The sequence below is a fragment of the Micrasema longulum genome, unplaced genomic scaffold, assembly GCF_059751315.1.
Source record: "Micrasema longulum isolate JH-2025_06_02 unplaced genomic scaffold, ASM5975131v1 h1tg001218l, whole genome shotgun sequence".
NCBI classification, from domain to species: domain Eukaryota; kingdom Metazoa; phylum Arthropoda; class Insecta; order Trichoptera; family Brachycentridae; genus Micrasema; species Micrasema longulum.
Window position 1 is genome coordinate 233,475 of NW_028278405.1, and position 13,728 is coordinate 247,202.

Genomic DNA, 13,728 nt, shown 5'->3' on the forward strand with positions numbered 1-13,728 from the left:
AACATAAATCGTGACGTATAAGGGGCGTGGCCAATGGAATGGTAATTTTTACGGGAATTTGAATAAGTTTTATGCAACTAATAAGTAACATTTTTTTTTAAATGATTGTATTCCACAGACCTTTATTACTTTGAATTTTAAAAAGAAACCTCATATCTCCCTGAATAAGAACGAAGAGGTAAACATGAACTGATGGGCGTTAAAATTAAAAAAAAATTGTTCGTTTTATAAAAAGCGGTTCTTAATAATAAATATTCTGTTTATAAATTTAAATAGAGGCGAAGTAATTAATTGAAACATCAAGAACATTTTATAATCACTAACATTTTTGTGTTTGATTAAAAAGATTTTAATCTAATCAAGAATAAGATATTAATTTATTTTATCAAAAATATTTACAGTTAAAATAACAAAGACAGTTTTTTAGCAATCTAATCGTTTATTGTTCTGTTTTTTTTGTTTATATATTTTTGCTCGTGTAAACAAAATAATCACAATCAGCTTAAATTTGAAGTTCCTTAAAATATTTTTAACTTCGATAAAAACAAAGATAAAATTGTTATTAATTTTTGCGTACATAAGAGAAAGGATTAAATTATTATCCCATCGAATGTTTTGTTCAGACTAAAGAAATGCATTTTCCACGCATCACCGCATAATCTTTCAAATGGATTAATTAAAAAAAGTATTTGATTAGCAACTGGCTAGTGATGACGCAAGCATCGGACCATAATGAATGATGAAAAATATTTATCGATTTTCAAATAATTAATAAATACACCTATACTTGTGTTATGTACTCCATGTCCAAAACACTCATTGCGTAACTATATAACATACATGTATGATATTATTTAAACCACAATAATAATATATAAACTACATAAAATTTTGTCTGGGTAAACTCTATTTATTTATTCATTTCAAATTACAAATTCACGAACTTATTACGGCTTTTTAGGCTAAGCCAAAACATTTGTCAAAAAAGTGACTAAATATAATTGTTATTTATATAAGATATAAAGAATAACACCCAGAAAAGGAATAACATAAAAAATAATCAAATATAAATTATACATGCGTATTTTGTCATCAAATATACAAAATATCAATTAAAAAAATAATTAAATAAATAATAATAATAATAATCATAGTTTATTAACAAAAATAACAATAACTTTATCTACTACATAAACACTTAGGTAATAGATTTATCTGGATCATGTCTAGTCTGCCTAACTAGGTACAACCTGTTTTAAGGCAGACATCGTAAAATAACATAATTGAAATACAGTTTATAAAATGCAAATGAAAGAAATTACTACTATTGCTACCATCCCGACATTTCCCCGTAGGAGTAGGCAGAGAGAATGGACCGCACACGTCTATCCTGGCATACATTTCTAGCTTCTTCCAAATTCATACATCTTGTCATAGATGACCTTCGGTTCTGCCTGCTTTTGACATGAGCAGACTTAAGATTTTGATTTATCTGATCGTGCACGTCGTTTTACCATTCTTTCGTCATCCATTCGTTCTACATGACCAAACCATCTCAGAGACCTTTTCTTAATCTTATCAATTATACCTGACTCTGATTTACACTCTCGCCTGATTTCATCACCCTGTCATACATTGATTTCCCACACATTCGTCTAAGAGATCGCATTTCAACCGCGTTCACTCGGCTTTCATCCTTCCTCTGCCAGTTCGATGTTTCACTTCCATACATTAGTGTCGGGACTAAAACTCCGTTGTGCGCCGCCAGTTTAGCTTCGATTGATATATTCTTTTGGAATTTACTGCGCTTAGTGCGCCGTTCATTTGGTTGCCCGCATTCACTCTCCTTTTAACATCTTTTTCTACTCTTCCGTCTCTTGAAAACATGCTTCACAGGTACACAAATTCTTTTACTTGTTCAAGACATTCGTTATTAACATTTAATATGCAGTCAGTAACCTCACTTTCCTTTCAAATACACTGAGTAATGAATAATGTAACCAAATAACAGTTTTAAATGAATGAAATAATAAAAACAAAACATCTTCTTCTTCCTTCCGGTTTCATGTCCCATTCACTCGGGGTCAGCCCTCCTGGTCTGCAGTCTGCACGTCGGACTGGGAGATTTTTTGTTTGGTTTGTTTTTTACAACCGGTTGCCACCTGACGCCGAGACAGTAACCCCTCTTGATAACCAGGGCTTAGGAAGCCACCGTTGACTATTGTTCCTCCGCTGCCATCCTTGACACAACGTCCCGTCTGACGCCGCTGTCTTCCAACAGCCCACAGCCGGAAGTATGTCCGGGAGGTTTGAGAGAAGATTTGTGTCCCTTCCGCCTGTTCCGCCATACATCTTCACCCGTAGCCCTAGGCAAAGGTTTAATGCTGGGGCCTCATCCGAACTTAGTCACCCGAGCACTTCGGTGTACTGAAGTGAAAGCTGCCCACCCCCGCGACGTGGAGGCGCTGAATGAGAATTACTCCAGTGAGGACTGAGAACCGGTAACAGATTTTTGGTTTCCGGGGTAGCCATGTTTTTCGATGTTTAGAGTGTTTGGGGTACAAATTACGATTGTATGGAGTTTGGTTTTTAAATGAAAGAAATAATAACAACTTATGTTAACTAATGTTAGTAAATATTAGTATATAACCACTTACCGACTTTTTTAGTCTACCGGTTTAGAGACGTACCCGTCTCTTCGTCAAGACTAAAAATTTGCCGTTCCTACAAATTAATACGATCATGTCAAACGATATCGTAGAATGCCAGCAAGTCAGCGGATCGTACAATAAACCTCAGTTAAACCCATGCTTTCTTCGCGTTATGTTTCACCGTGATCAGAATTAGTGACGCCACGGGCTATGTTATTGTAAAGTTTAAAAAGTTGCAAAATCAAAACTCCTCATTATTTGATAGTTTTACCCTGCCACTCGTCCATAAATTGTATAAATGACTGTTGCAGGTCGGTGATCTTGAAAAGGAATCTCCGGAGGAGGCGGCGACGGGCCCCGCGAGGGACCAGTGGGGCGGAGGGCTGGAGTTCCTCATGTCCTGCATCGCCATGTCCATCGGGCTGGGCAACATCTGGCGGTTCCCGTACACGGCGTACTCCAACGGGGGCGGTGCCTTCCTCATCCCCTACATCATCGTCCTGTTCCTCGTGGGCAAGCCGGTCTATTTCCTGGAGATGTACATGGGACAGTTCTCCAGCAAAGGGAGCGTGAAGGTTTACGACTTCTGTCCGGGCATGAGAGGTAATTTATTTATTATTAATTCTTTCCGAGATTGAAATGTACCTTATTCAATAGAAAATAAATCAATCCGATATAAGGCTGTTGCTATTTGTGAAACCAAGTATTTTGGACCCCCAATTATAGTACAGCTATGGCCGAGATACTCCATCTCCCGGCATTTTATCGTTATATTTAGAAGCTCGCTGTCCCTGAGTTACACACTGAGATAAGAAATGTCCCGTTTGAAATAAGGGTAGTATTTAAATGATCAAATATAAATTCAAACTAAGATTGTCAAAAACACTGATTATGGCGTACTGAAATACTAAGTGGGCGAAGCAAATATTGAAAACGGCGACTTGAAAATACGAATTTGATTTACGAGTTATTCAGAACGATCAGTATAATAATTTGTGAGCGAACATATTTCTATTTAAGTAACAATTTTGCAGCTCATATTTTATTCGACTTTTGGCATATATTTTATTTCGAGACTGCTGCGTTATAACGCAGCTATAGGATATATCCTAATCGAAGTGTTTCATATATCATGCTGAGCAATGAACCAAAGACTCACAATAAAACCTAAAACCAACTTATAAAATAACTGATTGGTGTATTCAGTCGACAGCACATTAAGAACCTAACCTAACCTAACCTAACCTAACATATCACAAAACGGGATTTTTTTAAGCACTTCGGTTATGTAGTCACTCCCTTAGTATTTTTTTGGCCTAATTTATTATTTAATTCTGGCACTTGGAATTTTAGTTGCTAGCTTAGATGAACTGTTTCCTACTGTTAACAACTCATTTTACGAATGTTTAGTCATTCATAATTGTCGCTAGTAAAGTTAACTTTTCGCAAACATAATTTAACGCTACTCGGTTTAGTATTTAAGTATCTCATTAACAGTCATCCATTTATTATTTATTCGCCCGGTTAAAAATTTCCCTTTTATATTCTATAATAATATGGTAGAAACATTTCATTTCTATTCATGACTAGTCTGAAGATGCTCATTAGAGGCTGAAAGCGCTAATTGGTCAAATAAATAAATGGAATTATACCAGGTATATTCAGTTTATGACTTATTTTATTTATTAAAAGAAAACAACAGCCATTACAGCAAGAAAATAAATATTTACAAATAAACCAAAATTATAGACCAATTATAGTTTTCTATACATTACTAAATACAATGTCAAAAAAATAAGAAAAAAAGCGTACATTGAAATAGCCACTCCGCATCATTCCACTCGAAAAAAAATTTAAAAAAAATACTTAATAATGAAACAGTAAAAAAAATAAAACAAATAGTTTTTTGTTTACTCGGACTTAAAAATCCTTTCGACGGCGGATCCATACGAAGTAATACGGAGCATCGTACGAATCAGTCCTCCCATCTTTCTTCTTTCAAACAAGAAAAAATAATTACAGTATTAAAGTGTTCAAAACAATAAAATATTAGGTAGGTACAGTAAGATTAAATTATAATTATTATTTTTAATTAGAGTTCTAGCATTTAAAAAAAATTTGTTTAAAGTGAGGAAATATATATCAATTTCAGCAAAAAACGCATATTAAAATATAAGCTATTATACGGCCTAAAAAAACAAAATACTTTTTTTTGGCGTTTTCAGTTAAATGGGATAATTATAACTAATGTATTAATTGATTTCCTTCTTCCACAAAAACTTTATGTTTGTCTCTGTATTTCCCACACAAATTATTATAATTCCAGTTTTTGTTTCATATTTAAACTTATTTAAGTACAGATTGAAAAGTAATTTAAGCGTTGAATGTAGACTTTTACCAATGCCACGTTATATGTACGAGTACATGTATCAAAATGTAAAACGGAACACAATGATGAAACTAATCTGCAAACAAGTACTAATATCTCGAAATTATCTTTACCTCGACAATAGTTTTACGATTGCCCGTGGATACGGGTATGCGATAAGCTGAGATAAATCTGTATAATAATTAGAAAAAATAAATAAAGGTAAGTGGGAAAAATGTAGGTATTGCATATTTATACATTTTACAGCCACAAATTTATTTTAAACGCCCTCGTACTTTCGTACTCGTGACGTCATTTCTCTCCGAAAGGGATGCGTTTGAATATACGTTTGTTACCTTGTAAAATAATTACATTAATGACAATTGAACAGCGAACAGAACTGACAAAACTGATGGGACTGTCACTTATGCATGTCACTTACTCACTTTTTTCATTCACTTTTTAAAAACTAATAAGCGGGAAATGGACAAATGATGACGATATCTAAAAAGTGTTTAAAAATTATTGTTTTTTTAAATCTTAGAGAAGTTAGGGTCGTTAAAAAAATGGTTCCATGGGGTTAAACTTGTGTCTCAATAAATTTTAAATAAATGTATTGTGAAAAAAAAAAATTAAAAAAAAAATGTTTGTAATGTTATCATTCTGTAGCTAGAAATTGACACTGCATTACGTTAACATATTACCACAGAGATGAAGAACAATTTAGAGAAGGTAATATAAAAGTCTGGGCATCCACAGAGCTTACGACCTGTAATTGGCTGGTTTAAGTGGCCACTTTACGCACTGTGTAACATTCACCATTCTGCCCAAATTTTACCATCTACATTTCTTCCTCCTAGTGTAAAGTAGCCACTTAAACCACCCAACGACATATCATAAGCCCTGTAGATGCCTAGATTTCTATATTACCTTCTCTAAAATGTTCTTCACCTCTGTTGTAATATGTTAATATTAACAGCTTCCCAGAGAGTTGAATACAGTTCTTGTCTACAAGAATTTCGACAAACTCAAAACATTGTTGATAAATCCACCTGGTCCTGGTATTGTTGACTGTGTCATGTCTTTGTCTCTAGACTGGTACCCGATTGCGCTTCGCCCAAGTGTACCTGCAGGGGTCAGTAGTCCCCTACAGTCAATAGTTGCGCGGGTATATTAAACTTTCTTTACAACAAGAAAACAGCTGAGATTAACCGTAATGTAGATCACCATAACTTGCGTACCAATGCTGTTTATGCTGTTTTTGCTGTGGGAAATTTTCAACGTTGGATTCTTTCCTCCTCTGCCAAGGATCCTCAAAACAATTAACAAAACCTCACTAAACAGTACTGTCGATGTGTTCCTAGTTCCTACTGCAAATGCGTGCATTCAAGAAGCAAACGGTGTAATCACTCGTTACTGACTGAGCTTTGGACTGATAGAGTAACTGAGTGAATGTTTTACTTGAGTAATTGATTGACTGAGTATCGACTGTATGAACTGACCGAATAACAAAGGGCGCTACTACTTTTATACATATAGTTATTTTCCAATGTTCGCTTTACTTCCTAGTGGAGTCTTAAGGTCGTATACTATATCCTTGGCAGTCAGCTATTCGATATTCGTACGTGTCAGCAATTTGTCATCAGTAATTTGGGTGTTTTATAATCTATCGTTTTGATACATGAAATGTACAAATATTCATCTTCAGCACTGTCTTCCGGATGATCGTAGGTCAAACAACAGTAACCATTGTTTTGAAGGGTGAACTTGAAGTCCCACATACTATTGCAATGCTCTATGCACTGTCAGGTTTAGGTATGGATGTGATTTTGATGAATGTAATAACGCTCAATAAAACGTTTTTATAACCCAATTTCTTCTAGTACTAGACAAAATCTAAATGGTGTTAAAAGTCGCTCTGGCTTTATCACACGAGCAGAATCGTGATTATTGAGACATCCGTAATCTTTATGCCACTTTATGGGGTGATGATTATAATCTTCTAATTCAAATTTATTAGTGTTCCTTTTGTTACCTAATTGCACGCGTTTACGTCGTAAACGTTGCATACACATAAATTAGCTTGTAGAGGCTTAAAAGTCATTCGCACGATAGTGATTTAGATATGAATTTCCGGATGAAATAATTGTGTAGAGTCGTGCATTGTTGGTTAAGGCTATAGTCTGATAAAGAGTAAGGAAATCATACGATTTTGTCACTTTAAAACGCCGCTCTTTCAAAGTTGCGTTCATCAAAAAAATTATTGAAATAAACATCAGCTAAAGTCTTTAATATTCTAAGGTGTTTCGGAAATTTAGAATGAAATTAGGTAAGTACATTGGTACTCATGTTAAGACGACGGTTTTAAATAAAATTCGTTCCAACGATTTAAAGATAATAAATTCTACAAAAAAGTTATTAAAATAAAAATTCGGTTTAAAAATAAATTAAAGCGTCTTAAATTACACAAATTTGAAGATATTTTGCTTAAATTCTAGATTAAATTTTGCCTTTAATAATCGTTTAGTTTAAATAAACATTAAAATAGTATAAACATGCTGTAGAAACCGAAATATTCTTCTAAATAAAAGACAAAAAACTTAAATGTATTAAAAAAGGTTTGAATTAAGTTATTGCAACTATTTTAAACTATGTTTTAAAATTTCAAAATCATCGATTTTCCTTTCTTTATATTAGGCTACAGCCTTAAAGCTCATGAAAATTTTACTATAGTTTTACATCGACGTCAATGATTGATACGTCAACAAAGATAAATTTATATTTTTAAGAAGGTGAATGTGTAATATTCATAACTTAACCCATTATGGAAACGTAAAATTATTGATAATTATATTTTTTCTATTCGCATTTATGGTGCATAGTGTACCGCGTTTAAAGGCGAATTTAATTATTATGACCAGGGCCGATTACAATGGGAATCCAACATTTATCTTCTTCTGGAACGGAAGGCCTGTTGACTACTGCCAACAGGCTGGCTTCTCTTGAAGAGTTTTAAGTGGTTTCCCCTCCACGTGAGCAAATGCCGAGAAGTTCCTGATAAGTCCACATTAATATATTCCTCCTGATTCCAATAGTTTAGATAAATTTTAAGTATATTATAAGCAAGGTAAATAATAAAGCAACTCTTATATAAAAAATAAAAAAACATTTTTCTTCAGTTTTATATACTAAATAAAATTAAGTTTTTTGTATGAAAAGCAGAATATGCATACATTTTTTTCTTCTAAACAATTATAAGTTACCGACGAAGATACTTCAAATGTTTATGCAAATATACTCATTTTCGTACACAAATATCGGATATTCTTTATAGACAGTCGAAGATAACTTTGTTAACTTTCCATTGTAATCGGGGCCCTGAGCCCTCATGCAAACGGACAACCCATTAATTACTTAAAACCTTTATATTACAGAGTAGTTTGGGCCATGTATAGCGTGTGAGCTCGCCAATATATGACAGTAAAAATTTTATTGTCTTTGAATTTCCTAGAGTTTTAACCATCGAAAAAAAAAGAAGATTGCAAATAAAATCAACAGACAATGGAAATTTGATGTGTATTATTTTAAAAGATTGTTTATAACAGAAAAATACATAGAGAAATATGCATTTTGTAATAAAAACAGTCTAGTAAATTCGAATAAATAAAAATACGCTTTATATTAACAATATTAATTAAAATGCAAAAATAACATTGAATACTTGAAAAATAAATATTAATGAGTGTTACAAACATAATTTAAAAAACGGATAGCGATTAAAAATAAAAACTATCTTTAGTTTAATTCGTATAGCGATAAATACATAAACATTATAAAACAGGAGTTATACAAATACAAAAATAATATTGTAACTAGGCGGCTACCTACACGGTTAAATTTCGAAACACCACGCAATTTCTTATCTCGGCTACGCTATGTAAAATGAAAAAAAATATTTAAATTAATAATTTCATCACGTCATGAAATCGCCCCTGGGTAGCGCCTGCTAACGTCAATCAACAAAAACATCCTCGTTTTAATTACAATATTTCGGCTACGCCATAAATCTCTTTTTTTAAATAATTTCTCACGCCACAAAGTCGCCCCTGGGTAGCGCCTGCTAACGCCAATCAACAAAAACATCCTCGTTTTAATTACAATATTTCGGCTACGCCATGAATCTCTTTTTTTAAATAATTTCTCACGTCGCAAAGTCGCCCCTGGGTAGCGCCTGCTAACGTCAATCAACAAAAACATCCTCGTTTTTATAACAGTATTTTGGCTACGCCATGAATTTCTTATTCAAAGCCACTCTCTGAGTGTCACTACTGACATCATTTACAAAAACATAATTATTTGTGCTTTTTTCAGGTACGCAACATTTTTTTTAAATACACCTACCTAACCGATAAAATACTATTAGTAATTAAACCAAGGTGTGCATGGCCAAATAATATTATTTATTATTAGAATATTATTGACATGTAGTTCAAGCATTGCTGCATTCACGTTGCTTTACTTCTGAGAGCTCAACGGCTATGTTTTTCTATGGTTATGTTAATGTCACCTGTCACGTATTGGCGAGCTCACGGGCTATACTTACGCCGGTAGTTTTGTTTGTAAGGTATAATATGCCTAAACAGCGCAACTTTTTTGTCGTAAAATGAATACAGTTATTTTTACGTCTCAGAAGGCCAAGAAGCCCAACGGCAATCAAGTACAGCACAGAACACAGAGACTTCATTTATTGTAATCTCAATGGGAAAGAACCCGGAACTTCCATTCCAGAATGCGGAAGTTCAGGGGATTTTTGAAAATCATTTAATCACCATCAAAACAAGCCAAAAACTTTTTATGTACAGTATTATCATCGCTACGATGTTTTTAATCACTTCACGAGTGACGTCACTAGTTCTTTTCGGTGAGTTGTCCGGATTGGTGAGTTAGCTCCCTGGAAACCGAAAATTTTCACAACACTCTTTTCTCACGTTATTTTTGAAATATTTTTTATTATTTTTTTCATACATTTTCAAGAAACTTCGCCGTACAATCAGATGCTCTAATTTTTACCGCGCGAAAGAAAATATTTTTTGTATCCGGTTTTCGGTAGCGCTGAACTTCTTCATTGAAGAAGTCTATACGGTTCTACATATATGCAATGTTACAGAATGTGTAAAGTAGCCACTTTTACTAGCCATTGGATAGGTCATAAGGCCTGTAAATGCCTAAAATATCATATATACTTTCGAATAAAACATTTATCTGTGTTAAAATATCCATCTTCCGAAAGAGATATTTGTGTATTTATTTAAGGTTAAAAGAATCTACGTAATAAATAAAACGTATTATTATAGCAAACATTAAAAAAATATAAAAAAACACAGCAAAAATAGGCCCATAAATTGGTAAATTTATCGATGCATCATTAGGAAAAAAACTAAACTTATAAAAAAGAGCAGGTAGACTAGTATATCTCTGTCTTGTCTGTGTTCAGGGCGTCTAGGCAAATAAAGAATTATAATATATTATGTAGTTCTGTGTGTAAAATAAGCAAGGGTCCCCAAACGTCCTTTTCTCGTAGACCACGTGCCGATTTTTTCTGTTTTGGGTAGACCCCTTGCTTTCCTTTTATTTATTTTTTTGGCAAATTCGTCAACTTTAAATATGTTTTTAAATCTGATAACTTAATGATTAGTAATGTAATGGTTCGTCAAAGATGGACACTAAATTTATTCGTTATTGAGCACATTATTATGGTCTTCATTAAACTGCCTCACCAATCTCCTTTTATCGAACCACTTATCGCATGATTTTTTTTTATTTATTTATTTATTTATTTAACTTTTTGTACATAATGTTATTTGTACATTGGCGGGCTTATTGCCAAATGGCAATTTCTTCCAACCAACCAATAAAATAAAAGTTTTATTTTTATTATTCAAGTTACAGAACATATTCAATAGAAAAAAAAAAGATTAAAAATTTAAAGATATATAAAAATAGAAATAAACGTATTTGTTTATAAATTACCTTAAATCGAAACTATTACTCAATGGGAAAAAGGAAAAAAAGAGGAAAGAGGAAAGAGGAAAAAGGAAAGGAGGAGAGATTAAGGATTTGAGTTGATTTTCGCACCCCTCAAAGGTCCGTTGAAGAATACGGACTAGTTTAATGTTCTTTACTTTACGGAAACGAATTACTCTCACAAGCGGTGTGATTTTCAATATTATTTGGCATTTTAAACAAACGCCACGAAGCGCACACGACAATCAGCTAACTCATAATGACGTATAATTCTTCTCAACAGATGACTTTCGAATGGACACTTTCTTTCCGGATGAACCGTGCAGTTAGAAAATTTACATGTCTATAGTAATAAAAAAATAACCTTAGTACCTATATAGGTTCTATGCTAGGTGGATTGTTACATTTACGGGAAGCCAAAATCTTGGTGACGGCCTGCCTAGATGTGATCCACTCTCATGGACCCCCATTTACGTACCATGCCCCCTTATTTTTTTTTCACTGACCCCTTGTAGGTTGGAATAGACCCCTGGGCTGGTATTCCAAACGCTCTCGCGGCCGTATTATCTCGTGTATTTACATAAAAAATAGATGAGAAAAACTGTTTTCTTGTGCCGCGAGAGTGGTTCGTAATAGCAACCCTGGGAGTTGATATAGACCCATTTGGGAATGACTGTCTTAGACGAATATTTTCGGCTTGGTGGCTACTGTAAGGTGAAAATCCCAAAGAAGGACCTCGAGTGGGGACAAGTCGGTCTCGTAGTGTAGCGGTTTGCGCATTCACCTACCCGGTTTGATTCCTGGAATGGTTGACGTGAAATATTTGTTTTAAAGGTGGTTTAACACTAATGTTTCGCCGTCCCTGGACTTGTGCCTGAAGTAAAAGACTGATCACCTTACCTCATGTAACAGATGATCGAGATACGCTGCACCGTCGGGTTTAAATACGGATACGATTATGTCGATGATGAAAATATCTTCATTAAGGCGTGTCGGCACTGCTCACAGGTACTGGCGCGGGGCAGACGCTCGCCGTGACTTCAGTGATGACGTACTACGCGTCTCTGATGGCCATCATTATCTACTACATGTTCGGCTCCTTCTCCTCCGAGCTGCCGTGGGCCGTGTGTGACGCGGCGTGGAGCGACTGCTACCCCTCAGGAGACTCCGGCTCGGTGGCCAACCTGACTGGCCTCAAGAGCTCCTCCGAACTCTACTTCAAGTGAGTAACACTGATTATGATAACAATCCTAATTGATTATGTTCAATTTATATTTAAAAAGAGCTGAAACCTTTATTGATGTGGGTGAGATTTACACGACTGAATTATTTCACCTACTGGGCAATGCCTTAAAATATTTTTCTTATTTTATACTTCAACTAGTTTAAGTTATATCCATCTTTATATATATAATTCTTCTGTACGCGTGATTTCACTGAACTCCTACTAAACGGATTAACCGATTTGCGTGCGGTCTTTTAGCAAAATGTAGATCTTTGCGCTGCGCGTGTTCGTAGATGTTAAAATTTTCAATCGAATCTGTAAAAAAAAAGTTAGCAGCATTAATATTTTTTTCATAGACCTACCAGGGTTGCATTCGACCAGAAAGCATCTACAAAAAAATGGAAGGATGTTGTTTTTTTGTGTTTAAAAAAAGTTCGTTTTTGAATGTTTACAAACAATATTCGTTTTTTTATGGATCTTAATCAGATTCTTTCCTTACATTCCTTATAATTTCTTCCCATTTATTTCTTTTTACGGGACTTTCGGAAAAACTAAAATAATATTAACAGACATTCAATAAATTTTTGAAAATCGCATTCATGAATAAAGTGCACCCCTGTTAGTGATAAGAGCCGAGTTTGACATTTGCAAAAAGAATTCTATATGTGAAAGTGAATTGTTTTATGTTTTGAAACTCAACCATAAACAAGTACCTAGGTACCTACTTATTAATGAAAAGTCTTTTTCCAAGCATGCAAGCCAACGTTTGGGCAGGACATCGTCTGTCGGGTCCGCTAGTTAATATATACGTCATATACGAGTATGTATACACCAGATACAGCACTAAGCACCCGTCTTGTGTTCCATTTAACCTAAGTTCCGGAACCTAACTTGTAGTAAACATGAAGCAGGGTAAAAAGGCGCGACATACAGCTATGAATTAACAGTAAACTGGCATAGACAGTTAGTCTTTTTTACTCTACTACGCGTTTTGCACGGCAATGTTTTTTTTATTTTTTTATTTTTTATTTATTAATAAACAAATTAAAATACAATATTACAACTAAATACAATTTTTTACAATAATCAAATACATATATTTACATTAACGTTTCCCATTACGTAAAAGAAATAAACAATTCTTGTGTACTCCCCATTATGGAGTGACGTCCTACAATAGATTTTTTCATTTTACTCAATAATATTTTTAAAATTACATGTTTGAATTACAAAAAAAAACATTAACGATGTTTTCAATCAGTGTTACATAAAGAAGAATTATAGATGTATTTTTTTACTTCTTTCTTAAATATATTGTATTCCTGACTGTACTTTTTATTATCTTTGTTTATTTCATTAAAGAAAAATATTCCTCTGTAAGTATTATGATGTTGTGCAGTAGTTGTTTTTAATTTAGGAATTAAGATATTACCACCTGTTCTAGGTCGCGTACTTACGTT

At 33.9% G+C, this 13,728-nt stretch overlaps 1 protein-coding gene across 3 annotated transcripts in view; it reads left to right on the top strand.

Annotated features, from left to right (window-relative positions):
* Positions 1-13,728, top strand: part of LOC148276431 (sodium-dependent nutrient amino acid transporter 1-like) — an 86,709-nt gene that overhangs the window by 29,842 nt on the left and 43,139 nt on the right. For all 3 annotated transcript variants that reach the window (XM_088234280.1, XM_088234281.1, XM_088234279.1), the window contains 2 exons: positions 2,963-3,254; positions 12,052-12,265. In XM_088234280.1, coding sequence (XP_088090406.1) covers positions 2,963-3,254; positions 12,052-12,265 — 506 coding nt within the window. The remainder of the gene's footprint in view (positions 1-2,962; positions 3,255-12,051; positions 12,266-13,728) is intronic.